The sequence below is a fragment of the Misgurnus anguillicaudatus genome, chromosome 7, assembly GCF_027580225.2.
Source record: "Misgurnus anguillicaudatus chromosome 7, ASM2758022v2, whole genome shotgun sequence".
Taxonomy (NCBI): Eukaryota; Metazoa; Chordata; class Actinopteri; order Cypriniformes; family Cobitidae; genus Misgurnus; species Misgurnus anguillicaudatus.
Genome location: NC_073343.2, coordinates 6974178 through 6994087, shown reverse-complemented (window position 1 = coordinate 6994087; position 19910 = coordinate 6974178). Strand labels below are relative to the sequence as shown.

Genomic DNA, 19910 nt, shown 5'->3' with positions numbered 1-19910 from the left:
TTGCGTACTTTTAAAACCATGTTGAATGTTTGGCACTTTTCCTTTACTTTCCAGTCACAAAGTATTAGTTTAAGATTTTAGCCCAAAGCACACGTGTATACACATAAGCCTTCATAACAAACACATGAATTTTACAGTGTAAAAAAAAGAAATTGTGACTTTGTATTGGGTTTGTGTATTTATTATAACTGTAAAACATATATATTATATAACGCATACATATATATTTTCACAAAAAAAAATTCTTGGACAGACGTAAAAATGACTTGGACACAGATGTGGATATAAACCTAATATATGCATGCATGCATGAACCGGTCACATTCTCTACACACATGAGTAGACATTCTCCATTCATAAACATGCAGGCCACACACACACACGCACACACACACACACACACACACACACACACACACACACACACACACACACCCACACACACACACACACACACACACACACACACACACACACACACACACACACACACACACACACACACACACACACACATGCTCGAGGTGATGACTACCACATGGCAGGAAGGAGCTGGTGTGGAGGGCTGGACACGGAGACCCCTACTGGTGTTAGTCTAATACCTTCCCAAATAGCTGTGTGTGTGTGTGTGTGTGTGTGTGTGTGTGAGTGTGTGAGATCCTTCCTGTTTAATTTCCCCCCTGCTCCTCAGTCCCTCATCTTTTTGACTGTTTGTGTGTGAGGAATAGATGTGACTCAGAGAATGTGTTAGGAGGAAAACAAAATTCCAAGAAATTACACCACAGTGGCTATTTTTAGAGCACATATGTATTTATGTGTGTGGGGGTTTGTCTGTGGTATACAAAGATAGAAAGAGACAAATATTACCTTGATGCCAACAGGATTTTAAACGGCAGTTTAGATTTCATTCATTGTAAAACAATGTGATATGTTGTTGAATCATCTTTATTAATGATTATAACTGAGTCTTGGGTGTTTTGTTTTCTTCTTACAGATCCACATATTAAAGTAAGTGGCAAAAGGGAAGATGTGCGAGAGGCTAAGGAGAAAATAATGTCCGTTCTTGACACAAAGGTAATAATTATCATGTAACAGCAGAAACTTGTCTGTCTATTGCTGCATTTTCGGTCAATCTGCCTTTAAAGTTCTTGTGAACCAGAAATCCCGATCGACTTTACTTCAGTGTTGTGACGTTAGGAATGTCCAGATATCACTTTTTCACTTTCGATCCGATACCAGAATTCTGAGCATCAGCCGATACCGATACCTGCTAATCTACTACTGTAATTTTCTTGAACAATTTAAAATTGCATGCGCGCACACACACAAAATGTTAAATGTGTATAGTGCTTTCTGCTACATCTAGTATAATTTTAAATGTAAAAAACAATAATTTAAAATGATTTACAAGTTATAAAAACATTAGAAATGATTAATCATGGTAGTATATAGGAGAACATATAATAGGTACATTTGATCAAATAGACCCCTTCACGGTTCACGTCACAGGCGGTTCCCACTGCGCATGTCGGGGTCAGAAAAGTCATTACAGCAGATTGAGTTGCGTATTATTCGCTAGCGTCAAAAATGCCTACTTACGTTGTGGGCTGTGAAAATCGCACCAGGTCTTCCGTTAAGTTTTTGTGATTCATGCAGAATCTCAAAAACAAAAAAATACAACATCTGCCTCTGCAAGCAATTAACGTGCAGACTAGGACAATGCAAATATCAAAGAGGCTTGTGTTTGTAGTGCTCACTTCATTTGAGGTAAGTCATCATTTTTAAGCCCTGTTAGATTAAATTATAAAACCTAAATGGTAAGAACAGTTTGACCCCAAGCTGCGCGCGCACCCGATAGTCATTCAATGTTTACAAACCTTGAAGGGGTCTATAAGTATGCTAAATATATTTTCCTTAAATGCGTAAAACAAAGTAAAAAAGCTTTAGTGTGCAGATGGTTATTTTGGGAATTATGCGCTTGACGGGACCTTTTATGCACATCCCGGGTGCAGAATTGATGCGCCTAAATTATCCTGTACACTACGTTTATGTGCTTCCTGGGCGCAGAATTGATGCACTTGAATCATCCTCCCATGGGAATTCATAACTGTTAAAACACAAAGAGAATAGATGCATCGTGTGCTCAGCACATAGTATCCATTACTGAGACTTTATAAAATCACATCTTTAAAATAGCCTACAGCTATTGTGTGTGTGAATGATGCGTTTCATTCGTCCACCTTAACAGTGGATTAACCCAGTTGCAAGTTTCGGTGAACTTAAATATGTTTAAATGTGCATTTGTTCCTTCACATGAAGCTATTGAATGTATTAAGAAGACTTTGAATATAGTGCATAAAAACGTTTATGGTGCTTTTATAATACTTTGTCCTTTTAATAGCTTGTCCGTAACAACCACGGCTACTGCACAGTATCGGAATTTGGATCGATCCTGTTATCGGTTCTGGATCCAATATCTGATTCAGCTAAAAAAGGCTGGATCGGCCCCGATACCGATCCAGAATATCAGATCGGGACATCCCTTTGTGACGTACACTACCGTTCAAAAGCTTTAAAATGCATGACTGAAATGTTAACAATGATCACATTTTTTTAATCTAAAGGTGCACGGTTAAATGCTTGAAATTACTTTCATAGACAAAAATATACCCGTGCCAAACAGATTCATTTCTGTTATTAGAATTTTTTTTTAACTTACTTTTAAAATGGATGACTAGGGGCCAATCACACCAAATGCACTTTAAACTCGTGGAAACATTTTGGTCACTTTAAAAAAGAGTAGTGCAGCGCTGCTTTTATATTGCTAGGCAACCACCGTTGCAGCTGTCCTGTCAATCAAATATTGAAGCGTGTTAACTATCATATTGGCAGAAACTTTTAGCGGTGATTCACATATTGCGTCTTTTGCGCGCTCAAGTCCGGTATTTAAAATGTAGATGCGCTGTATGTGTGCTCATAGTGGAAGCGAAGCACATGCATCGAGTTAAAAACATTTAAAAATGCCAGTTCAGCACAGGTCATGTGACTAAAACCTACGTGCTTGCGTTTTCCACACGTTTTTAGGCGTGACATGTGAACGGCCCCTACAACTGCAGTCCGGTTGTTCCAAATAACTGTAAACTTCTGTCACTACAACAGAAGGTCCACCTCTCCCCTTATTTGATTGGACAGTGGAAAGACGCAAATGACATTGGGCGCTTTTCCGCTCTCAGCGCTCCTTCAAAAACTCGTACTGCGGCAGGTGGCAAAAAAACCGTGCCCATAGAACATCATTTTAAAAAGGCACCTGCAACTGCCATAAATGCGTTCGGTGTGATCGGCCCCTTAGACTGAATATTGAAGAAAAGGCAGCCAATAAGAGCCCAGATTAAAACTCCTTTAATATACTTTAAAATTCATCCTATAAGGTAAAACATCAAGAAGCTTTTTGATAAAATGACAATAATAAATTGTTAAAATCATTTTTTCTATAGTATCTGTAATAACCAAATACCCAATTTAGTACCCATGTGGCGTTTGACTGACAAGTGGCTGCTTTCTAACCTTTTAACTTTTGACTTGTTTACCGCTGGTTAATTACTGTAATAGGATAAATACAAAAATACGTAACTAAGTGATTCAAGAAAAGAGGGGGGGGTGTTTGTTGTTTGGGCCCCGTTGCCTGGTCCGTGGTCCGTTTTTTTTTTCCCGAACACTAAATTGGCTACGGTCACTTAATGCGGCTTACAGATTTCTGGACAATAGAGGTGAGCTTGAATCTAATTTGGAGAAAATTCCATAAACAACAAAAATGAATCCAAGATGTGTCCAAACGCTGCTGAAAACATAAGCGTAAGCGGTTTGCTTAGTTACTGTAGAAAAGAACAACTGCAACAGAAACCGGATTCAAGGATTGTAATGTAGTGTTGACAGGTCCTCATTAAATACTGTTGTTGTTGTTGTTATTGTTGTAGTTCTAAGTTACGACCTTTGACCCCACAGAGTAATCGTGTGACTCTGAAGATGGATGTATCGCACACAGAGCACTCGCATGTGATCGGGAAAGGAGGAAATAACATCAAACGAGTGATGGATGAGACGGGCTGCCACATACATTTTCCGGACTCTAACAGACACAGTCAGGGGGAGAAGAGTAACCAGGTACACACATACACATATACATACACATACAATACATCATGCTTTCAGTGTATTATTGAAGATGTCTTATAGTGGTTTTCTTAAGGATGTCTACTCCTAAACCAATCTCTCACAAGAACCTATTGAATTAAGTAGTTCGAACAAAAAAGATGATTTGTGAGCATTTTTGTGTAGTGAGAACCACTTTAGATGTTCTCACGAGTCAGTCAAGTTTTCAGCATGTTTTATTAACATTTGTGAGGACAAAACTTGGCCCTTGTAAGTATAGCAATACACACAATCGCATACGAAGACAACAGACCCAGTCATATTTGCTCAATACATGTGTATTATAAAAAATTAAATTTTAAGGAAGTCTACGCCCATAAATAAAATCCTGTCATCACTCCCCTTCATGTTTAAAACCAGGAAGAAAGTAAATTGTTTAACTCATCTATCTTCGTTTCTAACTCATATAAAATGTGTAGATGATGGATAATTTTCACCTAGTTTATTCAAATTCAAGAGTTGGCCAAAACATTTTCACCTCACCCGCATTAACCATACAGCAGTGGCTGAATTCAGCTGAATCATTTTATTGGCATAAAGCGGTTTGTATTGGCCGGAGAATATGAATGGTTTATGGTAAAATGGATCTGATTGGTTGTTGGACAGCTGTCAGATGCAAATAGACTGCTGAGTGGTTTGACAAGGCGTGCAGACTGGTTGGAATAGTAGCACTAGCAGTGATTGCAAGTGCACACATGCACAAACACCGAGTTCATGGCCAAACCAGATGGACCCTCTGAAATGGGCCATATCACCTGCTTCCAAACTGGGATTCATTCACACAGGCCGTGATTAAACGAGTGCGTACGGATGAAATGATGGAAGAGAAGAGTAGGAGTTGATTCCCGAAGCAAGACCTTTAATTAGGGTTCTTGGACTGGACCTCTGCCACTCACACACATGCTTAGATTTTAATGGTTTGATGGGTAATAAATCAGGTTGCTGGATGTGGGACCGCTTGTTATTTGAGCTTAACGAAAAATTCGTACAGGATGGGAGACGGGAATAAACATCTGCACTTATTACGGTAAAAGAAGTACAATCATTTCTTTGTCTCTCTCTCTCTGTCAGGTGTCAATAGCAGGGCAGCCGGCTGGCGTCGAAGCAGCGAGAGTTAAAATACGAGTAAGTTGTATAAAGTCTTTACTTCGTAAACGTAAACTTTTTTCTTCCTGTCTTTCTCTCTTTTCTGTTTCTCACTCTCTTTCTCTTCTCTTTCAGTCATGTATTCCTTCCTTTCCTTTTTCTTTATCTACTTTTTTCACTCTTTATCTCCTTGCTTGCGTGCTTTTTCGTTCTTTCTTTCTTTCTTTCTTTCTTTCTTTCTTTCTCTCTTTCTTTCTCTCTTTCTTTCTCTCTTTCTCTCCCCTAACCTCGCCATGCTTTATTGGCTCTATATGCTGCACCCTAGTGGCCAAAAACGGCATTATCACATCTTTTGTGTTACATTGGATTGTAACGTATTGTGTTCTCCTCAAAGCATCTTTCTTTCTCTCGCTCTCTTCAGGAATTACTGCCATTGGTGCTGATGTTTGAATGTAGTGGGGTGGTGCAGCAGGTGGACTGCAGCTCTCCTGTAGTTCAGCATATCTCTCACACGTACAACGTCTCCATCTCCTTTAAACCACCCTCTCGTCTCTATGGCAACACCGCCATTGTCCGCGGCAACCAGAACAATGCTAATGGCGTTAAGGTGAGGCATGAAGTGCTAGGCACTAGGCATTGGTCGGTATGATAACCTTTAAGCAAACATCCTGGAGTTTCAACGTGTTGCGGTATTGCCATTGCAACACTAAAATGTGTTATTTTTAAATGTCTGCATATACAAACAAACTTTTCAACTGGACACAATACATTATATTTGTAAGTAACATACATGCCAGGTAAAAATAAAGCCTTTAAATTATAATATTCTTTGCAAAAAATATTTTGTAATATATATTAAATGTAAACATCAAATAAACACAGCTCATACATTGGAAATGGTATCACAGAGAAGTTTAGTGGTTTTGAAACCTTGACTCTTTATAGACGGTTTCAGCAGTAACAACGTAAACAAGCGGCTTTCACGGTCAACACGTAACTTCTGGTAAACTCCGCTAAGAATAAATAACAACAAAGTACTTAAAACATAGTTTATTTATATAACAAGCAAAATAAACACATAGATTACCTAGGAAACCAAAACATTTGATATTTTCGACAAGGTATTTGTTCATGAGTTCAGTTTAGCAACTAGTCAGGCCATTAAAAAAACTGAAACCGGAAGTAAAGTTCGGAACAGACGCATATCGCATCATCGCAAATGCGTCAGATGAAACCGTCTATACCTTGAAACCGGTAACTAGCCCATGCCTACTAGGGACATTAACAAATGCTGCATTTTAAACAGCTTTGTGTTAAAGTTTGAAACTAAAATGTGAAGTATGTCCAGTCTTAAAGGAATACTCCACTTTCAAAACAGTTCAGATAATTTACTCATGCCCATGTCATTCAAAATGTTGATGTTTTTTTTTTTTTGTTCAGTCGAGAAGAAATACGTTTTTTTAAGGAAAACATTCCAGGATTTTTTTCGTTTCAATAGATTTTATTGGACCTCAACAGTTTACAGTTTCAATGCAGTTTAAAATTGCAATTTCAACGCAGCTTCAAACAGTCCCTCCAGAAACACGTGATTATGCGATCGCATTATTCAATGCATAATCAGCCAAAGTCCGCATATTTATGCATTTTTTTTAAATGTCCGCATTTAAAAAAATATATATGCTGCACTTTCGCAGCATAAATTGCAGATTTCTGCTAGCAAAATATGCGGGGCTTGCATGATTTCATAATCCCCGCATTTTTGTAGCAAAAAGTCATATATATCTTGGCAGAAAGTTGAAAAATTTGGCATTTACATCACACATGCGCAGCCATGTCCCCTGTTGTCATGGGAATGTTGAGAAGTGACATAATTACGCGATGTGAACATCAATGAAAAGCTCCAAACAGCTTTTGCAAGTTCACGCAGTTTTGCAAGTTCACACAATTTATTGCATAAAATTGCATAAATATCCCGCATATTCCATCGTATTTTTAAAGAAAACGTGCTGCAAGATCAAGGATTTTTGCCCGCAACAATCATAAAAAACAGCTTTTTTCTGGAATGACTGATCAAAGGGCTCCAGATGATCCCAAACGAGCCTAAACAGTCTTATATAGCAAAAAGATTGTCAATTTTGGCAAGAAAAATCAAAAGTATGCACTTTTAAACCACGACTTCTCGTCTTGCACTAGCCGTGTGATGCACCAGCACGACCGTACTAAACGCTTAAGCACGTCGAAATGACGTATGCGAAACTACCACTCCAGTGTTTACAAGTGTGGAGAAAGAGTCCCGTTCCGACATTGTTGTATGTGGAATGATATTAATTAATGTCTGTGTCAGTTTATGAATTAAAATGGTCCACAAATGTGCGTTTCACATATGTGACGCCTGACCTTTCCTTGTGCTTATGCAAATATGTAAGGTCGCACCGGCGCGTCACACAGTTGTGGTTTAAAAGTTTTTTTTAATTGCAGAACACCTGAAGTTTTATCATTATAAAATGGAAAATGGGGTGCTTTCGAAATATTAGAATTAACAGAATCAAAGTGAGGGACAGTGATAATTGTATGTGTTGAGTAAAAATAATTTGATTATTTTTGCATTTTTACAATGTGTCATAATCAATAATATTTGATTAATATTTAATATTTTATGATTGATGTTCTAGGATAACGGTAAAACAATAAAATCTCAGCATGAAAGGTATCTGAGAAATAGCAAAAATAATGGCATATTCATGACATGGCAAAAGTTTCAATAGCAGATTTAATGTGACCTATATAACAAGTATAAAAAGTTGAATCCCTCTTAAGCAGAGGGAAAGTGGGTCATTCAGTAAAATGGAGAGATTTAGTTGACCAATAGAGCTGCCAGATACAAAGCCCCAAAACACAGCAGCCTTCACCACATAGTATAAGCATTACAGGGGTTGGGCAACAGTTTCAAAAATGTATGCATGTGTTCAAGCTTACACTGTGTGTGTGTGCAACCTCAGTCTCTTTGTATACAATGGGGTCTAAAAGTCTTGTGGAGACCACTAGTGGTACAAATTTAATATAAAATGTTGCTTTACAAATTATGTAAACAACATTTGGTCCAGCTTTTGGAAATCTCTCCTTTCTAGAAAGTTAACATGTTTGTTTAGGTGGTGCTTGTTTAATCCAGTGATCTAGAAATTGTGCAAAACATTTCTGTCCAATTCACCTCTTAATGCTGTTTTGTTTCACATATTTTTAATATTCTCAAACGTAGTTTAAATTAGATTTTGGTTTTGGTCGCTCTGACCCAGCTGAGCTGCTGTTATTGTATTTAACAATGCTGTGTGTGTGTTTCAGCGTGGTACGGCTTTGTTATTGGAGCACCTCGCCGGGTCTTTGGCCAGCTCGGTGCTGGTTAGCACACAACTGGACATCGCACCCCAGCACCACCTCTTTCTTTTGGGCCGCAATGGTGCAAACATCAGGCTCATCTCCCAGCGCACGGGAGCTCACATACAGTTCCCCGAGCTCAACACGCATTCCCACTCTCCCACTCCGACTAGCCGCTCCGCCATCTATATACAGGGAAGCATCGACGCTGTGTATGCGGCTAGACAGCAGCTAATGGTACGTAAACGTGATGCCTTTCTAGTTCTCTCTGTTTATCTGTGCCGCACCCCTGATCTCTAAACATTTGTGGTCCATGTCCAAACTGAGTCCATGTCATGGACATACATTTTTGATTTTCTGTGTACATATTTGATTTAGGGCTGCTTGCCATTGGTGTTGATGTTTGACATTAAGGAAGAGACGGAGGTGGCGTCTCAGGTCATCAATACACTCATGGAGCAGCTAGACGTCTTCATCAGTATTAAACCTAAACCAAAACAACCCAGCAAGGTATTACCTACCCATATTTTCTGTAAGCACACATAGGAAATCCTGTTTAGTTCTTTGGTGGATGTCTGATGGTATCTTGTCATCAGTCTGTAATAGTGAAGAGCGTCGAAAGGAATGCTGGGAATATGTATGAGGTACGAAGGATCCTCCTGAGTCTGGAGTCCAGCTACATCGCCTCTTCTATATGTAACGTCGCTGTTAACGGACATAATCACACCTCCCCTCCTCTGATTGGCTCAGTTGGACTGGACACTCTAGCCTCAGCTGGACTGAGGCTAAGCACTCTGGGTAATGCAGTTTACTTTCTGTATGTCTATATGAAAACTGCTAAGGGCTTTGGTTGCTATGATACTTCTGTTTTGTTTATCAGTCATTGAACGACGGTTGTGATATTTGTCCCGCCCCTCCTCCACTGTGATTGGACGGATGAGTGAAAAGCACTGATATGAATGGTATTTATGTATATTTTTCTCCCCCTCCAGCTGGTCTTCTAAGCTCATCAGTGAGCCCCATTTCTAATGGCTCCCCCGGCCCAAACTGTGTTCTTAATGGACACGGCTCGGTGTTAAACATCCAGAACGGAGCAGTAAACAATTCGCAGCACATTCACACAAGCTCACACACACACTCGCATGCTCCCAGTCACACAGCTTCTTTATGGGCCAGTGCTCTCAGTTCAGCAGGTAACACAGCAGGTATGTCAAGGAGCGTTTGTATCACTGACAGCTTATACACTGATGTAAAATGCTGAAGTAAGTTTCCTGTATCTCTGGTTTAGGGTTTTCCTCAGATTTGATATTGCAGTCAGTGTCTCAATCGACTCTCAGTGGACTTCTGCTCTCTGGGGTCCAGAATCAAACACACAATCACACGCCCTCCCCGCCCCCTGGACTCGCACCGATACACAAACCAGCCAGCGCAGAGCATCTCAATGGACATGTGAGAAACTTCAGTTATCAGAGTTTGTTTGTATGTGCATCTGTTCTGTTATAGAGTCATTGTGCTTCCTGTGTGTGTTTGTGCTGAATGCTGTTGTGTGCGTTTGTGTAGCTCGCTAGTTCTGTGTACGGACGAATTTCCTCTGTATCGCTTAACCCCGCCCACTGTGACACGACCCAGGAAGTCATTGGACACAGCCAATCAGAGTCCAGGTCCAATAAATCTACAGATGAAGGTACAAAGCAGCTTTTTGTCTTTTTAGTTTCTTTCTTTCTTTCTTTCTTTTTAGCTTTCTTTTTGCCTTTCTGTCTTTCAATTTTTTCTTCTACCTGTCTTTCTTTCTGTCTTTCTTTGTGTATTTTTTTCTTCTTTTTTCTACCTTTACTTCATTTTCTTTCTTTCTTTCTTTCTTTCTCTTTCTTTTTTAGTGCCTTTTTTCTGTCTGTCAAGTTATTATTTCTATCTTTCTGCCTGTCTTTCTTTATTTCTGCCTTTTTGTCTGTCTTTCTGTCTGTCAAGCATTCTACCTTTCTTTCTTTTTTTTTCTATTCCTCTGTCTTTGTTTTTTCTACCTTTCTTTCTTTCTTTCTACCTGTCTTTCTTTCTTTTTTCTTTCTGTATATCTTTCTTTCTTTGTTCTTCTTTCTGTCTGTCTGTCTGTCTTTCTTTCTTTCTTTCTTTCTTTCTTTCTTTCTTTCTTTCCTTCTTTCTGCATGTCTGTCTTTCTTACTGCTTGTCTTTCTTTCTGCCTTTCTTTCTTTCTCTTTCTTTGTTCTTCTTCTTCTTTCTTTCTTTCTGTCTGTCTTTCACTTTCTTTCTTTCTATCCTTCTGCCATTCTTTCTGTCTGTCTGCCTTTCTTTCTTTCTTTCTTTCTTTCTTTCTTTCTTTCCTTCTTTCTCCCTATCGTTCTTCTTTGTTCTTCTTCTTTCTTTCTGTCTGTCTTTCACTTTCTTTCTTTCTTTCTTTCTTTCTTTCTTTCTTTCTTTCTTTCCTTCTGCCATTCTTTCTTTCTGCCTTTCTTTCTTTCTTTCTTTCTTTCTTTCTTTCTTTCTTTCCTTCTTTCTGCCTGTCTTTCTTTCTTACTGCTTGTCTTTCTTTCTGCCTTTCTTTCTTTCCCTTTCTTTGTTCTTCTTCTTTCTTTCTCCCTGTCTTTCACTTTTTTCTTTTTATCCTTCTGTCATTTTTTCTTTTTGCCTGTCTTTCTTTTTTCTTTCTTTCTTTTTTTTTCTTTCATTCTTTCTTTCTTTCTTTCTTTCCTTCTGCTTGTCTTTTCTTCTTACTGCTTGTCTTTTTTTCTGTCAAGCTTTCTTTCTATCTTTCTGCATGTCTGTCGTTCTGCCTTTTATTTATTTATTTATTTATTTATTTATTTATTTATTTATTTATTTATTCTTTCTTTTTTCTATCTTTATGCCTTTCTTTCTTTCTTTCTTTTTGTCTTTCTTTTTTCTGTCTTTCTTTGTCCTCCTTTCTGTCTGTCTGTCTGTCTGTCTGTCTGTCTGTCTTTCTTTCTTTCTCCTTCTTTTTTCTGCCTTTATTTATTTATCTTTCTGCCTTTCTTTCTTTTTTCTTTCTTTCTTGCTTGCTTGCTTTCTTTCTTTCTTTCTTTTTGCCTGCCTGCCTGTCTTTCTTTCTTACTGATTGTCTTTCTTACTGCCTTTCAATCTGTCAAACTTTCTACCTTTCTTTTTTGTTTATTGTTTTTTCTTGCTTTTTTCTTTCTATCTTTCTGCCTTTCTTTTTTTGCCTATTTCTTGCCTTTCTTTCTTTCGTTCTTTCTTCCTTTTTTTCTTACTTTTATTCTATTTTCTCCCTGTTGCATTTTATTTACTTTTTTTCTTCCTTTCTGCCTTTCTTTTTTTCTCCTTTATTTCTGCCTTTCTGTCAGGCTTTCTACCTTTCTTTCTCTTTCTTTCTGTCTGTCTGATTTATTTATCTTTCTGCCTTTCTTTCTTTCTTTCTTTCTTTCTCCTTTCTTTTTGCCTTTTCATTTTCTTTCTGCCTTTCTATCATTTTCTTTCTTTCTGACAAGCTTTCTGTTTGCCTTTTTTCCAGAATCCTATCCTACTTACAGTTTTCCAGCAGCAGCTTAACAATGCTGTTTTTGGCCTTCCACCCTCTGTTCGCTGTGTCAAGTATGGATGCCTCATTATTTCAGTGTTTGTCTTTGTGTGTTTATATCAGGCTCAGACACATTTGTTGAAGTGGGCATGCCCAGAAGCCCATCTCACTCAGCCAATGGGAATGAGCTAAAGCAGATGCTGGCCTCTTGCACGACATCTTCGGGAAAACGACAAACGGTGGAACTTCTTCAGAGAACCAAGAACTCACTTCTGCAGTATGTTCAGCCATAAATTCACATTGGTATTACCATGGGAATGTTTGGATATTTTACAGAAATAGTTCATCCAAATCTGAAAATTCTCTCATAATGTACTGATACTTGCCATAACAACTTTCCACTTAAGTCATTCAGTTTGATCTGTTAAAGTTACCCAACGGCCAAATGAAAGCATTGTTTCAGCTGAGTCCCATTCAACTATGTCTTTATTCTGGCATGAAATGGCCACATTTTACAATTGTACATTTTCAAATTTATAAAATCCAGTCTTGGCGTACAGTCTTGAGTTTTCAATTGCATTCCAAAATACGTCATTACAAAAGTAAAATAAACGCATTGACTTAGGATGTACTGCAGCTATGTGGTGACCCTTAAAGTGTGTGTTTGTGTGTATAGTGTGGAGTGTGTGTTGGCAGATTCAGACTGTGAGAACACAATGGCTGATAAAAGAGCACCAGGAAGTGAGAGAGCTGCCGAAAGAAGACTAGCCCCTCATATACAGGTACAGAAACGCATTACACGACTGGGCGTAACTTAGCTTCCAGTCTCTGTTTGTTTTATGGTCTGGCTAGTGACTCCGCAACAAATGCCTTGTCAAAACTAACAAATGTTGTGGTTTCCGAAATACGAGGGGAGACGGCGATCATGGATCACTGCTATGTGAAGGGAGGTTTGGCAGCCGATCTGTAGTAAAGACTGTATACATTATATAGTACACTTTTTCAAACAGTAACGTTAGCTCAGTGTAGTTTTTGATAGGCATTAGCTATGATTTAAACTAGGGTAAACTACTGAGTTTTCCAGAAGTTGCGTTTGTTCCATGAAAGCTGTTTTTGTTTTTGTTGTTACTGCTGAAACCGTCTATAAGTATGCTAAAACACAGTTACTCACCCTATGTGCTTTGTGTTTTATATTTAGGCTTTTGACTATGAAAAAAAGAAGCTTCTAGCTACTAAAGGTGAGACTTGACCTGATTGAACATTGTCTCAATGTGGCATCATTGGTTAGGCTTTGTTTAACTTTTACTGTTTTTGTGTAGCCATGTTAAAGAAGCCAGTTGTGACTGAGGTTCGGACTCCCACAAATACCTGGAGCGGGTTGGGCTTCTCCAAATCGATGCCAGCCGAGGGCATGAAAGAGCTCCGCAGGGCAAACCATGTGCCATACAAGCCCAGTATGAGCACAACATATGAGGTACACACAAATCAGTGTAGACCGATAATAATGTTGGGTTGAAACAACATTTTTATTTTAGAGTGTAGGTTGTTTTTCTTGAATGACAAAATTGTGTCTTTGACCTTGTGTTGTGTACTGTATGTGTTTCTCAGGACTCTCATCTGTCTGTGTCACACTCTGGAAGTCAAGAAAGTTTGAGTAACGGCACTGAATCTGATAACTGGGGAGATCGTAATGGAAATGTCAACATCAATGGAAACGGACTTTCGGGAAACTCAGAATTTTCCCCTGCTGTCAGCAGCCCGAAGAGACTTAAGAACAAATCTAGTGAGACAGTTTTGTACTCCTTGAACTCTCTGTATAGGCATATTTCAAATCTTGGGGACCCCACAAACCATGAGACAGTGCCCACCTAAAAAGGGTGCCACTTGTACACTGCAAAAAATGACATTCTTACTTATTATTTTTGTCTTGTTTTCAGTAGAAATATCTAAAAATTCTTAAATTAAGATTAAATTAAAAGTATTTTCTTGATGAGCAAAATGACCTAGGAAAATAAGTCAAAAAATATAAAATTTAAGTGAATTTGTGCTTAAAAAAGCAAAAAAATCTGCCAATGGAATAAGACAAATTTTCTTGAATTAAGTGTTTATGAAAAAGTAAACTTATTTCAAGAATATTTTTTCTTATTCCATTGGCAGATTTTTTTTTGCTTGTTTTAAGCACTAATTTATTTTTTGTTTAAAAACTAGACTTATTTTCCTAGGTCATTTTGCTCATCAAGAAAATACATCTTAATTTAAGAAAACAAGACAAAAATACTAAGTAAGAAAGTCATTTTCGCAGTGTATTTGTAGGGAATGACACGTTACAGTGAAGTTGCATTTGTTAACATTATTTAACTACATTAGATAACATGAAATAAAATTAAATACTACTTCCCGAGCCTTTTTTAATCTTAGTTAATGTTAGTTCCAACATTTACTAATACATTATTTTGTATCTGTTAACATTATTTACATAATTAGTGAATTAACAAACAACCAATGAACAACTGAATTGGTATTATAGGGATGGTTCACCCAAAAATGAAAATGCTGTCATCATTTACTCGCCCTCATGTGGACCTGTGTGAGTTTCTTTATTCTGTTGAACACAAAATATGATTTTTTGATAAATTATTGTAACCACACAGTTGATGGCACCCATTGACTTCCATAGTATTTCTTTCTACTATGGAAGTCAAAGCGTGATGCCAATTATTTATCAAAATATCATCGTTTAGAATAGAGAAACTCATAAAGGTTTACTTGAGGGGGATTAAATGATGACAGCATTTTCATTTTTGGGTGAACCATCCCTATAATACAAATACAGTTGTTCATTGGTTGTTTGTTAATTCACTAATTATGTAAATAATGTTAACAGATACAAAATAATGTATTAGTAAATGTTGGAACTAACATTAACTAAGATTAAAAAAGGCTCGGGAAGTAGTATTTAATTTTATTTCATGTTATCTTTGCCATGTTATATTCATTTAGTTGACTAGTTGTATGTACTGATTAAAAAAAAACATTAATTACATTAATAATGCTCGATTTTTGGTGACTTCGCGTAAAATAATGGAAAGTTTTTCATAAGATCTGCTGGGGTCAATGTGTTAGCATGACAGAAGCTTGATGCTGTCGTGTAAGAACAAGCAACAGCCGGCATTTTTCCTTCACCCGATTGCCTCTTACGTAATTATTAGATTTTGATGGCTTACGTTTCTTCTCCGCCACAGAAAACCACCACAGGCTTATCAATGCCATCAAAAGTATTATTGACCTGATACAATACTGATTTTGGTGGTAACAAATTTTTTTTTTAATTGTGTTTATCGCGTTTTGGAACCAAACTCTTAATTTGCCTCATAATAGGGGTCCCTATATTAGGTTTCATATGCCAGCAACTGTCCTAAATGTTCAAAATAACAAAGTAACGCCTTACCTATGTGTTGCTTTTTTCTTTCTTTCTCAGTAGGTGAGCAGTATTTGAGCAGCAGTAATTATATGGACAGTATCTCTCTTTCGGGCAGTAATGGCTGCTCGCTCAGTTCCTCTTTTAAAGGAACCGATCTTCCCGAGCTCTTCAGCAAACTCGGCCTCGGCAAATACACGGACATCTTCCAACAGCAGGAGGTGATTAATGAACAAAGCCACTGATGTGAATCTTCCCTGTTTGTCTTTTCATTCCTTTGTGTTGAGAATGTGTATCTATGCGTGTGTTCTCTAATAGATTGATCTGCAAACGTTTGTCACATTGACGGACCAAGATCTGAAGGAACTGGGAATTACGACATTTGGCGCACGCAGGAAAATGTTACTGGCGATCTCAGGTCTGTCACTTTGTGTACACAAAGAGAAGGGGTAAATTAAAATAAAACATGTGGTCATGAAGTCACTCTTTTTTAATAAAATGTGTATAGCAAAGACAGAAACTGCATTTAATTTATTCAACATGACCATCTAGTCACAAGCCAGGCATATCAAACTTGTGTTCCACAGATCATTTATTTGCATTTTAGATGATGAAAAATTACTAGGGATGCACCGATAGGATTTTTTGGGCCGATACCGATTTAAACAGACAACTTCTGGCCGATACCGATATTAAACATTTGTATACAATACTATACAGTTGGTCTATTTCTGCATCAAATTATTTTTACTAAACATGGATTTGATCTAGTTAACATTCAACTGAGCAACATAATAAGAGAGGCACAAATTAAGCTAAAACAAATATAATAAGACAGCATAACAACCTTCAAAGGTGGTTTTTGCTATTCAGCATTTTTTTTATTAACAACATTAGCTCATTTTTTACATATAATGGATTTCTTTATGCAGTTAATTAATAATGCCGATGGTTTCAAATTCATCAAAAATCGGCCGATAAATATCGGCGGCCGATACATCGGTGCATCACTAAAAATGACTAGTAGGTGTTTAAGGTCTTAGTTTAATATTATATAAATGCAATGGATTCCTCATTTTTATCCTATATAAATGTCTCCTCAGAGCTGAATAAGAGCAGGAGGAAGCTCTTTGACACCCCCAACATTCGCTCCTCCTTCCTAGATGGTGGGGCCAGCGGTCGCCTGTCACGTCAATTCCACACAGACATGGCAAGTGTCAGCGGTCGCTGGTGATGTCTCGCAGGCGTCCGTTGCCTCCATGAGCTTCAACCATAAGTTCAGCCAGCCATCTGTGGACCACAAACCACTCGAACTTATTTTTACTGGACTCTGGTTGCTATGGAAACCCAAAATGAGATACTAGTTAATACATGAAAGGGAAATGATTCAATATTGTTTAGGAGGAATGTGTCATTAATATTGTCTTAAATTTACTTTCGGTCACCAGGCAAAACAGAGAGATAAAAACTAACCGTACTGTTAGCAAGCACTTCAGTATCGGTGTCTAGCACTTTAACCTTTGAACTCTGCTGTTTTTGCCTGTAGGTTGTACGCATATTCTGTTTTTGTAACTTTTGTCTATTCAGTGCCAAAGTTAAACACATGCACTTATTTAGCGTGTCACACACACAAAGATTGCAGTATTGTTGTATTTTAAAGACATTTTATTTTATAGTTGCATTATGTTTTCATATTTTTATGTTAATCTTTTAAGAGGCATTATCAGTTTACATTTATTTTATATTTCATTTGGTACAGCTTTTCGGTTGATGTTATTTGTTTATTGTTTAGATTGTGGTCTACTTAAAGGGACACTCCACTTTTTAAAAAACATGCTCATTTTCCAGTTAAACATTTGATTTGTGCTGTTTTGGAGTCCATTTGGCCGATCTCCGGGTCTGGCGCTACCACTTTTGGCGTGGCTTGGCATAATTCATTGAATCTGATTGGACCATTGGCATCGCGCTAAAAAATAACCAAGGAGTTTTAATATTTTTCCTGTTTAAAATTTGACTCTTCTGTGGTTACATCGTGTATTAAGTTACATCATGTATTGTGATTTTCTGGGCAGATTTGTCTGGGAACTGTATTCTCATTTTGGCGTAAAAATGGGGGACTTTGCTGCCGTAGCATGGTTGCGGGAGGCGCAATGATGTTGCGCAGCAGCTGAAAATAGTCCCCTTAGTAACTTTCAATGGCAGGGGACTATTTTCGAGCACTGCGTGGTATTAGTGTGCCTCCTGCAGCTATGTTGCGTCAGCAAAGTCCTTTATTTTTGCGCCGGAATGAGAGTGTGGTTCCAGGCCATATCTGCCTAGAAAATCGCAACTTTTAATTTTCTGCTGGTCTTGGTACACGATGTAACTACAGAGGAGTCATTTTTTAAATGGAAGATTTTTTGAAACTCTTTGGGGTTTTTTGCGCGATGCTGATGGTATAATCGGATTCGGTGGATTGTGCTAGGCTGTGCTGCAACTGCTGGCGCCGGACGCGGAGGTCGGCTGAATGGATTCCGAACCAGTAAAAATTAAATGTTTAACTCTAGGGAAGCTGGAAATGAACTTTTTTTTTTTAAATGGAGTGTACCTTTAACTTCTACTCGAACGTCTTATATTCATCTCATACAGATGTCAGTCAGAGCAGATCAACTCAGTTTCTCTGTTGGTGTAGATGAAGTTTGTTTTTGTAAAGAATGTGAAGAATAGTAGCTTGTCATAAATTTGATTGTTTAGGACAATCCGGTTCATCAATTTGTTTAGGTTTATCTGTAGCACAAACATCAATTTAAGCTGCATTAGGTACTGTGCTAGACCTAGAAATAGACCGAAAACATTTTCATGGCCGTGTGTAATGGATTTTTTCTTTTGTAATAATGTTTGTCTTAAATATTTGTTTGTGTAATGATTTGCCTTTTGTTTTTCACTCATAGTATAAAGCAGTATATGAAACTCGAGGGCTACTGTCAGTACAGTTATACATTTTCAAATGTTTGTCTTTGACCAGAAGTTACAGTTTTGCATCTGCTTATACTTAAATCATTAGTTAAAGAGTGTTTTCATTTCAGACCAGATTGTATTATTAGTGGATGTATTCAGAGTAATCGGTCTTATGCAGTATTTGGTTTGTTTACATATGAAGTTTGTAGTACATTCGGTACAACCTACAAAGAAGATTGTATACAATGTCAAAAGGGCTTTTACAACCTATCTATTGTTAAATACTCTATCATTATCAACCATTGTATTCTTTATAGTCTCAAGTTTTTTTTTTCTTTTATTGAAGGGAAAATATTGACTGCATCTGAAATATTGCACAAAGGTTTATGGTATTCTTGTATTTTGCTCAGTGATATTAGTAATGTTTAATTGTTGCTCATTAAGTCTGAAGTCTGAAAATGTTGTTTGATTCATGTGCAAAATTTGGACTTGTAGAGATTATATTCATTGCCATAGTGGAAACAATGTATATGTTACATTTCTTACAGAGCAGGGATTCCTCTGAGGTTTTTGTGATGGAGAATTATGTTTGTTCTTCTGCATTTAAGAAATCATGTTTGTTCACATAGTTATTTCCCACTTTTTTACCTGAAATAACTTTAATGTTTATTTCTAGGGAGCAACTGCTTTGTTCTGTTGTTCTGTTCATTGTGCCTTTCTCCTGAAGTGAAGCATTATGGGAACAGATTTTGTCCATATGTGACACTGGTAATTATACCACATGTACATTTTTGACAAAGGGAACAAAGTTCATGTTTTTGCCTTATACGAATGTTCTGTGAGTCCAAATCAGTGTCTGTAAAATGGACGGAAGCCATTTCTAAAAGCTGCCTGTAATAGATAATGTTGAAAGAACAAAAATATTTGAAATGTTTACCACGTATTTGTGGTTTTGTTCCAGAAAATAAAAATGTATGCAAGCTAAACCAGATTTTCACATTTTTATTAAAAGAACCTTTAGGAATTCAATATAACCCTTAGGTCATTGTTTGTTGTTGCCATTTTCAGTCTCTTTTAAACGCTGCAGTTTCTGTAGGTATGTAAACAACAAATAGAGGGAATGGAAGAGTTTAAAATAAAGCAATGGGAAATGAGTTACACGGTTTAATCCTTTGAGAAGATAATTTTATTTATATTTATGCGTTTGGTGGATGCTTATATTCAAACCGATTTACAGTGCATTCAAGCTATTAATTTTAACATGATATGTGTTACCAGGGGCTTTATATATGCATGTCTTTAACTCTCTTGAGATATCAAAACTGGAGAGAGAAAGAAGTAGTGATGCCTAAAGAGAAAATTTGGCTTTTTTAAAAG

At 37.4% G+C, this 19910-nt stretch overlaps 1 protein-coding gene across 4 annotated transcripts in view; it reads left to right on the top strand.

Moving 5' to 3' along the window:
* bicc1a (BicC family RNA binding protein 1a) overlaps positions 1-19519 on the top strand; it is a 50429-nt gene extending 30910 nt beyond the window's left edge. Inside the window, exons 4-21 of one of the 4 annotated variants that reach the window (XM_055172167.2) lie at positions 995-1074; positions 4003-4161; positions 5281-5334; positions 5717-5902; positions 8635-8904; positions 9046-9177; positions 9264-9465; positions 9660-9872; positions 9956-10116; positions 10228-10351; positions 12302-12455; positions 12855-12960; positions 13377-13416; positions 13498-13652; positions 13787-13961; positions 15660-15817; positions 15915-16014; positions 16700-19519. In XM_055172167.2, the coding sequence (XP_055028142.2) occupies positions 995-1074; positions 4003-4161; positions 5281-5334; positions 5717-5902; positions 8635-8904; positions 9046-9177; positions 9264-9465; positions 9660-9872; positions 9956-10116; positions 10228-10351; positions 12302-12455; positions 12855-12960; positions 13377-13416; positions 13498-13652; positions 13787-13961; positions 15660-15817; positions 15915-16014; positions 16700-16830 (2600 nt within the window). In that variant the 3' untranslated portion in view covers positions 16831-19519. Of the gene's footprint in view, positions 1-992; positions 1075-4002; positions 4162-5280; positions 5335-5716; positions 5903-8634; positions 8905-9045; positions 9178-9263; positions 9466-9659; positions 9873-9955; positions 10117-10227; positions 10352-12301; positions 12456-12854; positions 12961-13376; positions 13417-13497; positions 13653-13786; positions 13962-15656; positions 15818-15914; positions 16015-16699 lie in introns of all 4 variants that reach the window. The other 3 variants (XM_055172166.2, XM_055172168.2, XM_055172169.2) reach the window with 3 other exon arrangements.
* The last annotated feature ends 391 nt before the right edge of the window (positions 19520-19910 follow it).